The sequence below is a fragment of the Rhea pennata genome, chromosome 4, assembly GCF_028389875.1.
Source record: "Rhea pennata isolate bPtePen1 chromosome 4, bPtePen1.pri, whole genome shotgun sequence".
Taxonomy (NCBI): Eukaryota; Metazoa; Chordata; class Aves; order Rheiformes; family Rheidae; genus Rhea; species Rhea pennata.
The window spans coordinates 81,400,034-81,416,363 of NC_084666.1; the positions used below are offsets into that span (position 1 = coordinate 81,400,034).

Consider the following 16,330-nt stretch of genomic DNA (forward strand, 5'->3'; position numbering starts at 1 on the left):
ATGGGGGTGCTGCGAGCACTCCGAGGTGGGGCCGGCGCCGCGCTCGCGCCCCGGCTGCCGGCCTGCTGCTGCAGTGACGGGCACCTGCCGGCACCGGTGTTCCTGGCGTGGGAGAGCTGGGCTCACATGCTCGGGGCTGGTGCCAAGCTGCCCAGGGTGGCTCTTCCCCAGGCTGCGGGGAGCCGGCTCTGCCAGCCTCTCCTGCTGCCCCGTGCTCCGGCCAGGAGATGTTTGCCCCGAGCCGCGGCCCATCCCCACAGCTCCTGGGGCAATGCAAACCCTCCGCTGTTTTCCTTGCAGGTTTCTTCACTGGCGTGGGTGCCCGGTCTGGCCCTGCGCGTGGTGAGAATGGTGGCAGTGTGGTCGGGGCCGTCCCTGCGGCCATCACGACCTTCGCCGCCGTGGTGATTTCTCTTCTGGACCAGTTGGAAGATGCTCAGGTGAGGCGGGGGCATCCCACGGGGCTGCACGGGTCTCGAGGGCTCCCGCGGTGCCCCGGCGTCCCTGGGGCCAGGGTGCTGGTGCCCGGTGTCAGCATGGCGGAGCTGCCATGGGGCAGCATGTGCCACGGCTGTTGTGCACGGTGTGTCCCCAGGGCGGCAGAGCAGAGGCCTACCGCCAGCTGGAGAGCGTCTTGTGGGGCGACGAGAGCGACCTGCAGAGCTCTGTCGCAGGCAGAGCCATAGCACTGGCAGCCCAGGACCTGCGCGTGGCCCAGGTGAGCTCCTTCTCACAGAGGCGACCCGGACACGGGCGCCCAGCCCAGCCAGCCTGGGCAGAGGCTTCAGCATGCGCCCGGCGGGGCTCGAGGTGGTGACTTGGAGCTGCCCAGAGAGGCAGCTGTGGGCTGTGTGCACAAGGGACAGCGGGAGCTGGGCTGTGGGTTGTGCGTCCTGCCCGGCGGCTGAGCGCAGGAGCCAGCTGAGCTGGCCATGCTGCTGCCACACGCCGGCTGCTGTCTTCTAGGACACGACGGCCGCCGTGAGGATGGCGGCGAGTGACGTCCTGGTGGCGCTGGCCCGCTGGCACCTGCATGATGTGGTGTCGGTGCTGCAGGGCCACCTCCAGGCCCTGGAGGAGATGTCGGTGGAGCTGGTCCTCCACACTCTGCACAACCTGGCCATCCGCTACGGTACGGCACATGGGGCCCTGGCTTGAGCCTCCCTGCACCAGGGCTTCCCTGGGGCTGTGGCAGCTCTCCCGTCCCCCTGCCCCGGTGCAGCCCTGTGCCAGGCTGCAGCGTCTCTAGTGACTGAGGCCTCCCACCCCTGCCCTCTCGACAGCCCTGCAGTGCGTGCCCTTCGCGGGAAAGACGCTGGCAGCCCTGCGCGGCGTGCTGAGCACAGCGGGGAGCAGCCGGATGCTGTGCGCCGTCTGTGGCGGTGAGTGCTGGCGCCACGGCAGGGCCGCGGGGAGGGGAAGGGATGGGGACAGAGGTGGGGGTCGGGAAGGGGAGGGGGTGCGTCGCCAGGCTCTCAGGGCACCACGGCTGGGCTGAGCAAGGTGTCGCGCCGGTCAGAGCCTTTGTCACCACCCCGTGTCCCTTGCTGTGCTGCAGTTGTGGAGCAGTGGTGCAGCGGGATCAGCGCATACCTCCGCCAACGGGAGAAATGCGACTTCCCTCACCTGGGGGCCGCCCAGCTCTGCGCCCCTGTTTACTCGCTTGTCTGCTACGCGGGCAGGAGCTGGCAGAGCTGCAAGGAGGAGGAGGTGAGTGCTGCTGCTCTGGCCTGAATGCTGGGGCCAGCCAGCGGGGTGGGCTTGGTGCTGGGAGGAAACACTCCCTGTGCTGGCGAGCCAGCCCATGTGGCCAGGGGTGCCGGGGAAGGGAAAGCCCCATGCGGGAAGGGCCGACTGGTGTCTGGGGCAGGCGAGCACTGGAGGGACCCGTGGCCTCGACATGGCATGTCACCCTGCCTCGCTCAACAGGGCAAGCAGGCCATGCTGAGGGCGATGGCTGTTATGATGGGTGTCCTGCTGCACGCGGAGGAGCACCACCAACATGCCTGGGAGCAGCTTCTCTGGCTGCTGCACCAATACCGAGAAGTCCAGGACCCCTCAGGGGTGACCAGGGTGAGGCATCTTGCGGGGCACGGCGCAGCCAGGGACCAAGCAGGTGCCGCGAGGCATCGGGGAGCTGCGGGGTGCCGGGAGGAGCCAAGGCCCTTCGAGCAGGAACAGGGACTGGGGGCCTGGGGCTCGCGGTGACAGCTGCCCTCTCCCTCTCCTGCTCCCATGCAGAGTCTCAGCTATTTCCTGTGGGCCGTGATGGATGTTCAGGCCCAGGTGCCCCGAGCCAAGATTCTGGCTGTCATCGCGGCTGTGCACGAGCAGGTAAGGCCTGACATCACACTGCTGCCCTGGAGCTGCTGCGCAGCCCTGCATGTGCCCAGAGCTCTGGGCTTTGGCCGTGGGTCCATGTCCAGAGCTGCCCACCAGATGAGCGCTGACAGCATGGGTGCTTTTCCATCCCTCTGCCCGCCGATGTGGCTTTCCCTGAAACGTGCCTTGTTCTCGCAGCTCTGCGATGAGATGGAGCCGCCCAGCCCAGGGCACCGAGCAGAGTTGTGCCACTGCATGGTGCTGCAGGGTGAGGAGAGAAGAACCGGCGCCGCGCCGCTGCATCCTGGCAGCTCTCTCACAGGCCTGCCTGTGTGGGAAGATGCTGGTCACTGATACTGAGCGTGATCTCTTCCCCGCAGCCCGAATTTGCCCGGAGGAGACCATCGTGTTCCTGTACTATAAGCTCAGGACCGGGAACAAGGTCGATCGCGTGGCAGCCGTGGAAATGCTGCAAGCTCTTGTCCGCTGTGACGGTCAGTAAGCCGGGCTGGAGAAACATCGTCTCCCTGGAATGCTGCCGCTTCCTCTGATGTGCAGCCTGGCCCCCTTTTCTGTCCCGCTTGTGTGGGGAAAGCTGGGGAGCCGTGTTGAGTTCCTGCGAAAACGGGGGCTCAGCCTCAGCGCCTGCCTCTCCTTGTCTCCTGCAGCCCCCGATGTGAGAGAGAAGCTGCCCCTGTTCACCAAGCTGGTGCAGTCTGTGTGCCACGACCCTGCAGCCCAGGTGAGCTGGTGGGGGCCAGGCTGGGGCAAGGGCAGTTTCCCTGGGGCTTTGGGCCCTTTGGTGCCATGGCTGCAGCCTCGCCGTGCCTGCAGGTGAGGAAGGCAGTGCTGCGTTTCCTCGGGGAGCTGCTGCACTCCAGCGCCCCGGGCTGCTCGGCGTGGGACGTGGTGGGGCACCTCTTCGGCGAGTTCAGCCGGGCCTCGGGCAGACTGGTAAGGGCAGAGCGCGGCACCGGGCCTGCATCCTGTGCCGCCAGGGCCGAGGTCGCCGTGGGGGCACCTCCCCATGGTGTGCACTGTGGGGCCTGGCAAGGGGCACTGACGGGTGTTTCCCACCTCGGTCTCACAGGCAACAGGAAAACTTTCGGTGGTGGAAGTGTGGGAAGAGAGGACTGTTCAGCGCCTCTGCGCCCATGTCCTGGGCTCACTGGACGTATCTGCCGGAGCGGTGGCCAAGGTGAGTTGTCCTCGGCCCATGCACCCCAGCTTAGCCAGAAAAGCTGGGAAGGAGCGAGGCCGAGGGGCTGGGCCGGGGCCAGAGAAGTGGCAGTGACGGGGGACCTGGGATGCAGAGGCGGAAATGGCAGCGTGCCGAACGGGCTGCTTCTTGCCCGCAGCTCCTGTGGCCGAGGCTGCTGCAGTATGTGGTGCCAGCTGAGTATACGGGCATGCTGGTCCCGCTGTGCCGCTGCCTGCGTGCCCTGGCCGAGAGAGCAGAGAGAACAGAGGGCGAGGAAGAGAAGGCGGCGCCCGAGGCCCTGAAGCCTGCAGAGCCAGGTGGGGAGCAGAAAGTCGCAGCACGCTGTGCCAGGCCGGCTGGGGGGGGGGGAGGCAGTGCATGTCCCTGCATCCCCTGCCAGCCCCCCACGCAGGAGGGCTGGGGCAGCACAGGGCAGAGCAGTGCCCATTGCTGGGCATGATGGCTGTGCCCCACGAGCCGCTTCCCTGGCTGCTGTGCCCAGCTCTCGCGGGGGTCTGGGGGCTTGTTCCTGCCATGCCAGGCCTGCTTAGCCAGCAGCCATTCAGCACGGCTGTTCAGGCCTGGTGGGGAGGCGGCGCGACCAGGGTGCTGTTCAGCCCTGCACGGGGATGTGGGACGTGGCGCGAGCTGGGCGTCTAACACAGCCTTTCCTTGTGCCTGCAGCCCCTCTGCCGGCTCCCCAAGCCCTGCTGGCTCGTCTGCTGGTGAGTACCGGGGCCCCCGGGGAAGGAGCTTCTGTGGCCGGGGTGAGGGGAGAGCCCGGAGAGATGGTGCTGCAGCTGGTGCTGGGCACCCCGGGAGGAGGAGGCAGGAGCATGGTAGAGGGTGCCTGAGCCTCCCTGCCCGTCGGGGGGCTCCGGCTGCTCCCAGGGGACGGCAGCGCCCAGCCAAAGCCATCGTCCGCCTGCTGCTGGCCAGGGCAGCGCTGCCCTCCCTGCCTGCCTGCCCGCGGGGCAGCCGTGGCTCCTGGGGCAGGCACCAGTGTGTCTCTCTCTCCCACCCCGGCCTAGGTGGTGGCAGCTGTGGCTCCACACACAGGCGGTGGCCATGGAGCCGCAGCCCTGCAGCTGCTGCAGGTGCTCTGTGGCACGATCCACAGAGCCGTGGGGGCGAGCTGGGCCACAGAGATCCCCCTGCTGCTGCAGCACCTGGCAGGTAAAGTGCGGGCGGGAGGCGGAGGCTGGGGGCCAAAGGCGCAGCAGAATGCCTGCAGCTCCCCAGCCTGGCAGGCAACGGTGCCACGTTTGCCAGCACTCATCAGCCCACTGGGCTGAGGCTTTGGGGCTTCGGGCTGCAAAGCAGCTGCCCGGGCTCTGCTGCCGCATTTGCTGGAGTAACGGTGAGGGTTTTGCTTCCATGGGCTTTGCAGGAACAACCGCCGGCTTCCTGGACAGGGCCGAGTGGGACAGCCTCCTGCTGAAGGTACAGCGTCCCTGTGGGGCCCAGCTGCATGGGGCAGACAGGGGCGGGACAAGTGGTGCTGGAAGCTGGGGGCTGGGGAAGAGCCAGAGGCAGGCTGCCAGAGGGGCGGGTGGCAGACAGGCTGTCGGGAGGGGGAGCTCTGCCCCGACGGTCTCCGGGGCCGCTTGGCTGTGCCAAAGGCCCTGGCCGAGGCGGGGGGGGGGGTGTTTGCTTCACCTCCCGCTGCACCCCAGTTCCTGCGAGCGTCGCTGGAGGTCATCGCCAGCGAGGCCTGGACCGTGGAGCTGAGCCGGGAGCTGAGCCGGCAGCTGGGTGGCTCTCCCCGCCTGTCCTGGGAGAAGGTCTGTGCCCTGGCGGCGGCGCGCCCCGAGGGCTGCAGCGGCAGAGCCTGGGAGGCTCAGGCCGGGGCGAGGGCTGGCGGCGGTGATCTGCCACAGCTCACCGTGGCCGGGGCCCGGCCTCTCCTCTTGCAGCGGTTCCTCTACAAGGCTCTCGGCACGGCCCTGGCAGCTTGTGGGTGTCTGCGCCACGTGCGAGAGCAGACCCTGCAACATCTGGAAGCAACCGACTTCCTGGAGCTGTGGGAGGCACAGGTGAGGTTTCTTCCTGGCGCCCTGCTTTCCCGCGAGTCCCCTGCGTGTCCCTGGAGCAGAGGGACTCTGCGTGCCCTGCTCCAGCCCTTACTCGTGTACTGTTTGCAGCCGTTTCCCTGGGGAAAGGTCCTGCCTGGCCGATGGAGCTAGCCAGGCCTGGGGGGTGGGCTTGGAGCAACTCCCCATTTCTGCTCTGTTGCAGGGAATCGTTTCGGTTGTGTCCCGCTGCGCCGAGAGCCACTTCCAGCTGGCATTGTCCTCAGTGCAGCAATTCACGGGGACCTTGAAACACCGGAAGGTAAAGGTCCGGGGTGTCACTGTGGGGAGCTGCCGGGAGGTCAGGCGCGGGGCAGCTCCTGCTGCAGGAGCGCACAGAGCCCCGGGCACAGCGGGGCTGCGGGCTGACATCTCAGCTCTTCTCCGGCGACCCGCAGCAGAGCCACGCACTGAGGAACCGCGCTGCTCGTGCGACGCTCATGGTGATCTACGGCCGGATGGCGCTGCGCGCCCCCAGGGAGCAGCTGCTCACCCACGTGGAGAGAGACATCGTGGGGAACGTCCTGCAGCTCTACCGAGAGGGCTGCCAGGTGGGTGCTCAGGGTGTGGGGCAGAGCCAGACGGGGGCCTCCTCGCCCTTCCCATGCGCTCGCCCTGCTGCCCTGGGGCAGGGACTGTGGGGTCTTTCCGGCCAGGACAGCTGCTTCCCTCCACCTGGGAGGCTTATTCCTGGGAGGGCAGAGAGGTCTCCTTGCTGGGGCACAGGTGCCAAGCTGGGGTCTGTGGGGCTCCCCAGTGTTCTCTGCAGTGTCCTCCTCCCTGTGCTGTATGTGGAGGCAGATTCCCCCCGGCCCTGCTGCTCTTTCTGCCCTCGGCAAAGCTCAAAGCCTGTTTTTCTCCCCTGGCATCAGGACGCGCAGCTGAAGCTCTCCCTGGTGCAGAGCGTAACTGAGATCAGCCTTGCCATCCAGGCTGCAGACGCCGGCCCCAGGTTCGAGCTGTGCTGCAAGCGGGAGCTTCTGCAGATGCTGCTGGTGAGTGCCCAGAGCTGGGGCTGTCACCTGGGGAGTTTTAGGCTCTGCAGTGGGGTGAGTGGGGTTTGTGGGGAGTCCTGAGGCAGGGAGCAGCCACCTCATCCTGCGGGGCCGGTGCCTGTAGGGTCTGGCAGCAGAGCCCCTGGCCGGGGCGGGCAGGAGGGCTCTCCTGTGCCCCTGCCCGCTGCCCACCTTGCACGTGTCTCCCTGTGCCTTGCAGGAGGTGATGCAGGAGGAGCCCCAGGAGTCCCCAGTGCAGCCCCGGGCCCTCATGGCTGTGGAGCAGTTGAGGTAGGGTCTATCCCGGGGCTGCGGCAGTTGCTGCGTGTTGCAGCACAGCTGGCGGCTCTGGCTGGGGCTGCAGACGTTGAATTTGGGGCTGTCGATGGGGCCAAAGGCAGTTGTCCTTTGCCTCGCTCTGGAGAGTGCGAGTGAGCCTCCTCTCAGGCTTCTCTAACTTGTTTCTCCTGGCAGCAAGCTGAAGCCCCGTCTGAGCAGGGAGGAAAAATGCAGCCTCCTGGCTCAGTGCTGCCGGGGCGTCGTGTGCCTCCGTCACCCAGAGCAGATGGAGGCGAGAGGGGAGGCGGCAGCGGCTGCTCCAGTGGCACCGGTAGGTACCGGCCCCTCTGGGCCGCCCCTCAGTGGGGCTCAGCTCCGGGCGCCCCGCACTGCAGCAGCCGCTGGCTGTGCTGGCGTTCCCATGGGGTGCCCGGCCTCAACCCCACTTTCTGGTGCCAGGGTGTGCAGGCGCCATCCCTGCGAGCGCTGGGCCAGCTCATGAGAACCCTTCTGCGGGAAGAGCCGGCCCCCATCTGCTTCGAGGACGTGGTACAGGTGAGAGTCCCCAGACGCAGCTGCGAGCGAGGGGCGCAGCACAAGCCAGTGCTGCCAGCAGTGAGACCCCGAAGTGAGGAGGTCCCTGTGGGAAAGGGGCTCCCTGCCCAGGAAGGCAGGGTGCCGGCGAGGGGTGCAGGGCAGAAGGACACCCACGGTGAGACATGTCTGCCCGTGCCAGGTCCTGCGGCACTGGCTCGCCTCAGCCGAGGAGTGCGAGCGGGAGAGGGCCCTGCAGGTGTGCGTTCAGCTGCTGGGTGCTCATGAGGAGCAACGCGAGCATGGGGTGAGCGGGGACCCCATGCACAGGGAGCTCTGCGTGGGGGGGGGTGCGTGCCGGATTTCGGGTCCCCTGGGGCTGTGGGGCGGCCCCTTGTTCCCCCCCAGCTCGGCCACGGCTTGGGGGGCAGCACGGCTGGGAGAGGGCGAGCAGCCGCAGGGCTGCCGGTGACCTCTTCGCCTGCCTCTTGCTCCCACAGCGAGGCCGCGCCTGCGAGCAGTTCGGCTCCCTGGCGGGACTACTGGGGCCTCTGACCTGTGATGCCTCAGCTGCGTCCCGCTGGCGGGCAGCCACCTGCCTCGGCCACCTGCTCCAAATCGGAGGTGAGGAGAGCGGGCAGAGCGGTCCCCGCTGCTGTCTCAGGGCTGCACGTCGTCCCTACGCCAGGGACTGTCCCCCTCCACGGCCGGCCCCTCGCCTAGCTCACAAACCTGCTGTGCCACCTTGGGGGACCCTGCCTTCGCGTGGCCTTCGCTGCCCTCCCTCGGGTCCTCCCCTTGCTGCCTGCGGGGCCGCATGTTGGCTCCCCACCATGACTCCCTTCTCCTGGCTCCAGCTGAGACCACGGACGTGGCGCCATGCACTAACGAGATCGGGTACCTGCGGGAGAGGCTCAACGCCGTCGCCCCCGACTCTCTGCTGGCCACCTCCACCAACATCGCAAAGGTAATGAGCCCCCGAAAAGTGGGCTGGGGGTCATGGTGTGTGCGCTTGCACGTGTGTGTGAGAGTGCTGCTGTCAGGGTGTGCGTTTTGCATCTGAGCCACTTGTGATGAGATCGCTTGTGTTTCTGATTTCTCCCCAGCTGGTTTGCAAGCATGTCCCCCAAGGCCAGGCTGCAGACTTCATGGACACTGTCATGGAGAGCCTGCAGTGCACCAGGCCCGTGCGCGCGTGGGCTGCTGGGCGGTGGGCACTCACCTTCCTGGGGGACTGCGGAGAGCAAATATTCCAGGAGGAGGTGGGAGAGGCATTCTTTGTGCTCACCCTTGTCTGCTTTCGGCTGTTGGCCCCCAAGGATGTGCTGAGCTGTTCTTTGTCGCCTTCCTCCTTTCAGGTACCTGAACTCGTCACCATCCTCTGCACCTGCCTGCAGAGCACCCAGCAGAGCACCCGCAGGTGCTTTGTGCTGCGAGCGATGTTCATCCTGGCCCGCTGCCACCAGGAACCGGTGATTGACAGTCTCCTCCAGAGGTGTCTGCCCATGGACAGGTCTCTGCGCTTGCCCTCCCCTCTGCTGTCACACCCAGTGTTTGGCCTCTCATGAGGTCATTGCAGGTTCCCGAGGATGCGGGCTCACGGGTGAGTGTCTGTTCCCTTGCAGCAACACAGTGGAAGTGTGGAGGAGCCTAGGGAGAAGCGCTCTGGGATACCCAATCCTGGAGCGCTTAACTGAAAAGTTAAGGGCAGCCGGAGACAGCAGCCAGGGGAGCGAGTGCTGCGCTCGGGAGCTGGGCAGCAGCCAGGCTGCCCTGGAGCCTCACACGGTACGGTCAGCTGCAGCGGCATTAGCGCTGCTTTGCACCTGCTTTCCAACCGGTGCTTTAGTGCGAGGGGGTTTTGTGCTCTTTGCGAGCACCTGTGGAGCCTCGCGGATGCTGTGCTGGGACAGTGGCAGCGTTAGTGGTGTGGGGAACTGGGACAGTTGCCAGTGCTGGGCCGCAAGGCTGTCGCTGCAGTGAGAAGCGGAGACAGTAAGAGCTGCCCCAGCCATCAGGGGGACGTGGGCAGTGGGACAAGCCCTGGTTTTACCATGCGATTGCTGGCTGAATTTTTCTGTAGATCATCCGCGCCCTCTGTGAGATGGTGTCAGTGCTGCAGAGCGAGGGGCTGGTCCAGCACCTGCTTCCTGACCTGCTTCCCAGCCTCCTGGGGCAGGTCAGTGAGACGCTGCGGGAGGAGATGGAACCGTCCCTCAGGGAGCCCGAGAGCTCCGACACGTCAGGCAGGTAAGGAGCGGCAGGGGCAGGGGGCAGGCTGGCCTGTGCCTGCGGGCTTTGCTCAGGCGATCTGTGGCTGACTGTCCCGCTGGCGCTGGGCTGCCTCTGTGGGGAGAGGGGACTGGTCACTGCAGGGCAGCACCTGGGGATATGGCCGCAGTGTGGCTGTTGCTGCCCGTAGGCCCCGTGTTGCAGCAGGGGGCCATCATGGGGCTCTGCTGATGGGCAATCTTTCCTCAGACTACTGCGCCTGGCACTTTCTTTGGGTTTTTCTGCAGGCTGTTTGTGGAGGTGCTGGAGCTGGTGCTCTCCAAGTGCCTGGAGGAGCGGTGGCTTCGGCTGCTCCGGGAGCAGGGAGCATGGGCGTCCCTGGCCGAGCCCCAGGCTCACAGCGCTGGCGTGTGTCTTCTGGCGAGGTGAGAGCCCCCAGGTGTCCTGCCCCATCACGGGGCCTGCACCTGGGGAAAGGGCTGCCGGGGGCTTCCTGTGCGCCCAGCAGTTCTGCTGAGGTGCAGAGCGGCGTCCGCGTCGCAGTGGGAGAAGCTGGGAGTCGCGGCCCGCGGCCAGCCCGCGTGCCGGTGCCTCACCAGCCTGCTGGTGCTGTGTGCACAGCGTGCTGCTCCGCGCGGAGCTTGTCCCACCGCGCCTGCTGCAGAACCTCTCCACCTGGCTGGACTCGTGCTCAGCAAACCTGCGGCTCACGGCCACAGCTTTCTTTGCTGAGGTGAGGCAGCGGTGGGGCAGGGGTTTGGGGGGGGGTTCCTATGCCTGTCTCGCCCGGCATGAATCACAGCCAATGCGAGTGGCCCCGTTGCTCGATTGCAGCTGATGAAGGACCGGCTAGTGGAGGAGAGAAAGCTGCTGAAGCCCCTCTTAGAGGCTTTTGCGGCGAGGGCGCGTGACCCCGTCAGCGCCGTGCAGCAGATGGCAATGAGAGGCCTGGGCAACGCGGCAAGCGGAGCACCGGTGAAGGTGAGGCTGACTTTGCTGGGCTCTGAGCACAGCCCGAGCTCGAGAGCCTCCCAGGGCCCCTCGAGGAGCCGGAGAGAGGAGCAGAGGCCGTCACGGGGCCCTGTGGAGGTGGCACTCCTCGCTCCCGTGCCAGCAAGGCGGCAGAGGGCTGCTGGGTGCCGGTGGGGGCTCCCGGGCTGGGGTCTGCTCTGGGCTGGCTGTGGGAAGCGCTGGCCTGGGCGCCGAGGCGCAGAGCTGCAGCAAGAGGCAGCAGCAGCGAGTGGCTCATGCGCCCATCGCTCTGCAGCTGCAGAGGCACGGGGCAGCCGTGGTGGCAGTGCTACGCGGGGGCCTGGAGGACGGGGCCAGCGTGGAGGTGGCAGCCGAGAGCCTGCTGGCGCTGGCGAAAGTGCTGGGGCCGCTGGTGGCCAGGGCCATAGGCTCGGCCTTTGAAGAGGTCACCAGGTCCAGCCGAGCCTTCTGGGGAGCGGTGAGTGGAGCCGCTAGCTCTCGTTCGGGGCAGGAGCTGTCGTGGGGGCGCATCCCCCACGGGCAGCGCCCCGCTGGGTCCTGGCATGCGATGGCCTCACTAGCAGCCGGCCCGGCGGGCTTTTTCATTGCAGGAGGAAGAAGCCCTGCGCTGCTCAGCCTTCACCCTCTACGGCGCCCTGGCCGCCTCCGCCTCTGCCTCAGGGAGGAGGTCATTCTTCAGCAGGGAGGTGGAGGCATCGTTCCCCAGCTTGGTGCTGCACCTCGGGGACCCGGCACCGGCAGTCCGTGATGTAAGAGCCTCGAGCATGCTGCAGAGCCACGGGGAGGAGCACTGGGGCCGGGGGGGGGGCTTGGTCCTGGGGTCACTGGGGACCTGGGAAGTGCTGGGGGGCACCCGGCGGGGAGCGGGGCCACGAGGGGGCAGGTGCCTGCCGTGGTCCCGGGCAGGCGCGCGGTGTCCCCGCGACCAGGCCGGTGCTCTCTCACAGGCGTGCAAGATGGCCCTGCACCGGTGTGCCCCATTCCTGGCATCAGAGAGGGTGCGACGTCGCGTGGCCGCCAGCACTGGGCTGAGCGCCGCCGAGCTGCAGGATGAGCTCTGCAGGCACCTGGTGAGTGAGCAAGCGAGCGAGCGAGCTCTGTGCCACAGCCATGGCCCTGCATGGCCGCCTGCCCCATGGCTCCCGCACCGCTGGGCCGCCTGGGTGGGTGCGGGGGCACAGAGGGGTGCCAGGAGCTCGAGACGATCTCCCTTGCCCCTGCGTTGCCCCAGGTCCGAGACTGCCCCGCACTGCTGGAGAGCCTCTGCCACATGGCCCAGAGCTGCTGCACGGGGAGCTGCCAGGCGCCGCAGGAGGCAGCCGTCCGCATCCTGGGTGAGAGGCAGCGCCGGGCTCCGGCGCTGCTCTGGCCGCATCCCCGGGTCGGGTCAGGGCCGGAAATGGGGAATCGGGGTTGGCATCGGGGCCGGGCCCTGACGATGACATCCCCGTGCCAGGCCTCCTGATGAATGCGGCGCCAGCCGAGAGGCCGCAGCGGCAGGACCCGGCGTCGCGGTGGGGAGGTAGGTGCCGGCGGCCGAGTGGCCACCCCGCGGGCTTGGGAGGCACCGGCAGTGCCCGCGGCAGCCGGGATGCAGGGAGGGGGCTGGCACAGACCCGGGTGCTGCCGCGGAGCGCTGGGGTGTCACGGCCGGTCGCCCATGGTGCCTTCCCGCGGCATCGGTGTCATTGCAGCTCGGCAGAGGCAGCGGTGCAATCGGTCACCCCGTGCACGGCGGGCAGCAGCCGTGGGAACCCGGCAGCCTGGGGCAGCAGAGCTATAAAGCTGCATCCGTGCGAGCCAGCCTGAAAGGAGTCTCAATAAAGGAAGTTTTCCTCATATCTCACTGGAGCTTCCTGTGTTTCGATTTGTGCCCATTGCCTGTTGTCCTGTCACTGGGCTCCACTGAAAAGTCCAGCCCCATCCCCTTGGCACCCTCCCCTCAGATATCTGCAGGCGTTGGTAACATCCCTCTCAGGCTTTTCTCCAGGCTGAACAGGCCTGGCTCTCGCAGCCATTCCTCTTAGGAAAGGTGCTCCAGTCCCCTCATCATCTTCATAGCCCCACGCTGGACTCCCTCCAGTAGCTCCAACTCTCTCTTATCCTGGGGAGCCCAGAACGGGACACAGTACTCGAGATGAGGCCTCCCCAGGGATGAGTAGAGGGGCAGGATCACCTCCCTTGCCCTGCTGGCAACACTCTTCCTAGTGCACCCCAGGATACCACTGGCCTTCCTGGCCACAAGGGCATATTGCTGGCTAAGGGGTGAAACGAAGCTGAGGTCGACTGCTGTGGGGATCTGTGTGCAAGGGCCCTGAGGGCAGGAGACGGCAAGCACCAGGCTGAACCTCACGTCTGAGAGAGTTTCTGACACGAACATGCTTTTGGGAAGGGGGGGGGGGCACCATCTTCTGGGTCCAGTCTTTATCCAGCTGTTAGGCCATGGTTTCAACGCTAATTAACCAGTTAGCTTATAGGTACTGAATCAGTACTGACGAGTGAGTCAGTATCGATCCAATATTCATAAGCTACTTGCTCAGTTAGTTCAGTTAGCCAGCAGGGATTCAACATACAGAAACTAATCAGTCAGCGTTTGCACAAGATTTTCACTACTAATTAAACAGTTAGCTTATAGGTATTGAATCCACATTGACCAGGGAGTCATTACTGATTGAATATTGATAAGCCAGTTGCTCAACACCAACCGAGTGCTCAATGAGTCACAGTGATTCAGCGTCTACTCACTAATCCGTCAGCACCTGTACAGCACTTTCAGTACTACATAACCAGTCAGTGAGTTTGGTGCCATGGACACAAGCTCATTAATCAACTGCATTGAACATTCACAAGCTCTTTGCTCATCGCAACTTCAATGTTGGTACGTTTGTCACTGCTTCATATTCATGCGCTTGGTTCAATATTCGTGCACTGGTCCAAAACCCTCACTTCAATATTTATGTGCCCGTCACTCGCTGCTTCAGTGTTCACAGAATCCCAGAACGGTTGAGGTTGGAAGGGACCTCTGGAGATCATCTAGCACAACCCCCTGCTCAGGCAGGGTCACCTAGAGTACGTTGCGCAGGATCATGTCCAGGCAGGTTTTCAATATCTCCAGTGAAGGAGAATCCACAACCTCTCTGGGCAACCTGTTCCTGTGCTCTGTCACCCTCAGAGCAAAGAAGATTTTCCTTGTGTTCAGCTGGAACATCCTGTTTCAGTTTGTGCCTGTTGCCTCTTGTCCTGTCACTGGGCTCCACTGAAAAGTCTGGCCCCATCCCCCTGACACCCTCTCTTCAGATATTTGTAGGCATTGGTAAGATCCCTCTGGGTGACCCTGCTGAGCAGGGAGGTCGGACTAGATGATCTCCACAGGTCCCTTCCAACTTTCCTGAATCTATGATTCTTTGATTCTTGTACTGGGGAGCCCAGAACTGGACACAGGGCTCCAGATGTGGCCTCACCAGGGCTGAGTAGAGGGCAGGATCACCTCTCTTGACCTGCTGGCAGTACCCCAGGATACCATCAGCCTTCCTGGCCACAAGAGCTCATTACTGGCTCAGGGATAAAATGGAACCGAGGTTGGCTGCTGTGGAGACTAAATGCAGAGGCTAAGGACTGCATTTCTGGAGCCGCCAATGGAGGCTTCATCCGTGTTTGGAAAGTACATTCACCAAGTACATTCCTGAGACCTGCATTTTTGGGGTCCAAAAGCAAGGCCAAGTCCTGTGCTTTGGGGGGCTACAAACAGAGGTACAATGAGGAGGAGGTTGTGAGAGACGGTGTCAAAAGCCCTGCTAAAGTCAAGGTACACAATGTCCACTGCTCTCCCCTCAGCTACCCAGCCAGTCATCCCACCACAGAAGGCTGTCAGATGGGTTAAGCAGGATTCCTCCTTGCTGAATCCATGCTGGCTATTCCTGATCACCTTCTTTTCCTCCACTTCCTTAGAGATGACATCCAGGAGGAGCTGTCCCATCACCTTTCCAGGGATGGAGGTGAGGCTGACTGACTTGTAGTTTCCTGAATCCTCCTTCTTGCCCTTTTGGAGACTGCAGTGACATTGGCTTTCTTCCAGTCCTCAGGCACCTCTCCCGTTCTCCATGGCCTTTCCAAGGTGGTGGAGTGTGGCCTTGCAGTGACATCCACCAGCTCCCTCAGCACTTGTGGGTGCATCCCATTGGGGCCCATGGATTTGTGGGTGTCCAGTTTGCCTAAATGATCTCTATCCTGATCTTCCTCAACCAAGGGAAAGTCTTCCTTTCTCCAGACTTTCTCCCTTGTCTCCAGGCTCTGAGATTCCTGAGAGCTGCCCTTAGCAGTAAAGACTGCATTACAGACGTAAAGGCAGCATTCAGGAACTGCCTTCTCTGTATCCTTCATCACCAGGGCCCCCACACCATTCAGCAACGACCCCACATTTTCCCTTCTCTTCCTTTTGCTACTGATGCCTTGGAAGAAGCCCTTCCTGTCGTCCTTGACATCACTTGCCAGATTTAATTTCACATAGCCTTTAGCCTTCCTCGCCACATCCCTGCATACTCTGATAGACTTCCTATATTCCTCCCAAGTGGCCTGTCCCTTCTTCCACATCCTGTCTACTTCCTTCTTCTGCTGGAGTTTTGACAGGAGATCCTTCCACATCCCTGCAGGTTGCCTGCTCCCTTTGCTTGACTTTTTCCTCATAGGGACGCACTGCTCTTGAGCTTGGAGGAAGTGACACTTGAATATTAATCAGCTCTTTTGGACCTCCCTTCCTTCTAGGGCCCTGACCCATGGGATTCCTCCAAGGAGGTCCCTGAAGAGGCCAAAGCTTGCTCTCCTGAAGTCCAGAGTTGAGATCCTACTTATTGCCTGGCTTCCTTCTTGCAGGACCCTGAACTCCACCATCTCATGGTCACTGCAGCCAAGGCTGCTCCCAACCTTCACATCTCCATCCAGTTCTTCTTTTTTTGCATACTACAAAGTCCAGCAGAATACATCTCTTCCTTGACTCCTCCACCACCTGTGTCAAAAAGTTATCATCAGTGCTCTGCAGGAGCCTCTTGGACACTCTGTGCCCAGCTGTGTTGTCCTTCCAGCAGATATCAGGGTGGTTGAAATCCCCCATGAGAACCAGAACCTGTGATGGTGAGCCTACTTCCAGCTGTCTGTAGCAGGCCTCATTGACTTCCTCTTCCTGACCAGGTGGCCTGTAGCCACAAGAGCATCCCCAATATTTGGCTGCCCATAGGCTCTCAACTCGCTCATCATCCTAAACAGAACTCCTGTGGTAAAGAGCTCCTCAGCGACATGGCCAGAGCACAGAGTAAGGGTGAGCAGTTGCCTCAGATGGCCCAGGCAGCAGCAAAGATGCAACAAGTCTCCAAATCTCTTTCTCTGCCCCACAACTTATTCACACCACTGTACTCTGCAGAGACAGGCTCACCCCAACCCCTGTGAAGGGAAACACAGAAAGTCTGATCTTTTTCTCTCTTAATTAGAGCAAAGGCATATTTCACTTCCTCACAAACTGTAATCAAGGATACCAGGGTAAGATCTTGCTAGGTAAAACTCAGAAAATCCTCATCTTCAAAGATGTTCTAGGTATGCTTTTTTCCTATCCTTCCTGTTGCTGAAGTATCCCCACACAAAGACTTCATTCTACGTGAGGCCCAAGACATGAGACATCTTTCTGCTTCCTGGGCTTTGCATGTGATCAGTTG

General features: G+C 63.4%; 1 protein-coding gene across 1 annotated transcript; it reads left to right on the forward strand.

The window, feature by feature from the left end:
• On the forward strand, window positions 1-10,546 carry LOC134140137 (maestro heat-like repeat-containing protein family member 2B). Its single transcript, XM_062575001.1, has 34 exons — window positions 1-25; window positions 301-440; window positions 596-718; window positions 967-1,132; window positions 1,284-1,382; window positions 1,559-1,665; window positions 1,930-2,073; window positions 2,242-2,334; window positions 2,521-2,590; window positions 2,703-2,816; window positions 2,991-3,064; window positions 3,157-3,276; window positions 3,413-3,520; window positions 3,681-3,840; window positions 4,208-4,248; window positions 4,555-4,699; window positions 4,914-4,966; window positions 5,200-5,559; window positions 5,762-5,857; window positions 5,994-6,146; window positions 6,468-6,590; window positions 6,811-6,881; window positions 7,065-7,200; window positions 7,329-7,424; window positions 7,606-7,710; window positions 7,904-8,027; window positions 8,261-8,370; window positions 8,510-8,665; window positions 8,762-8,916; window positions 9,029-9,191; window positions 9,487-9,653; window positions 9,923-10,060; window positions 10,257-10,390; window positions 10,470-10,546. The coding sequence occupies exons 1-34, from the start codon at window positions 1-3 to the stop codon at window positions 10,544-10,546; spliced, it is 4,146 nt and encodes a 1,381-aa protein (XP_062430985.1).
• The last annotated feature ends 5,784 nt before the right edge of the window (window positions 10,547-16,330 follow it).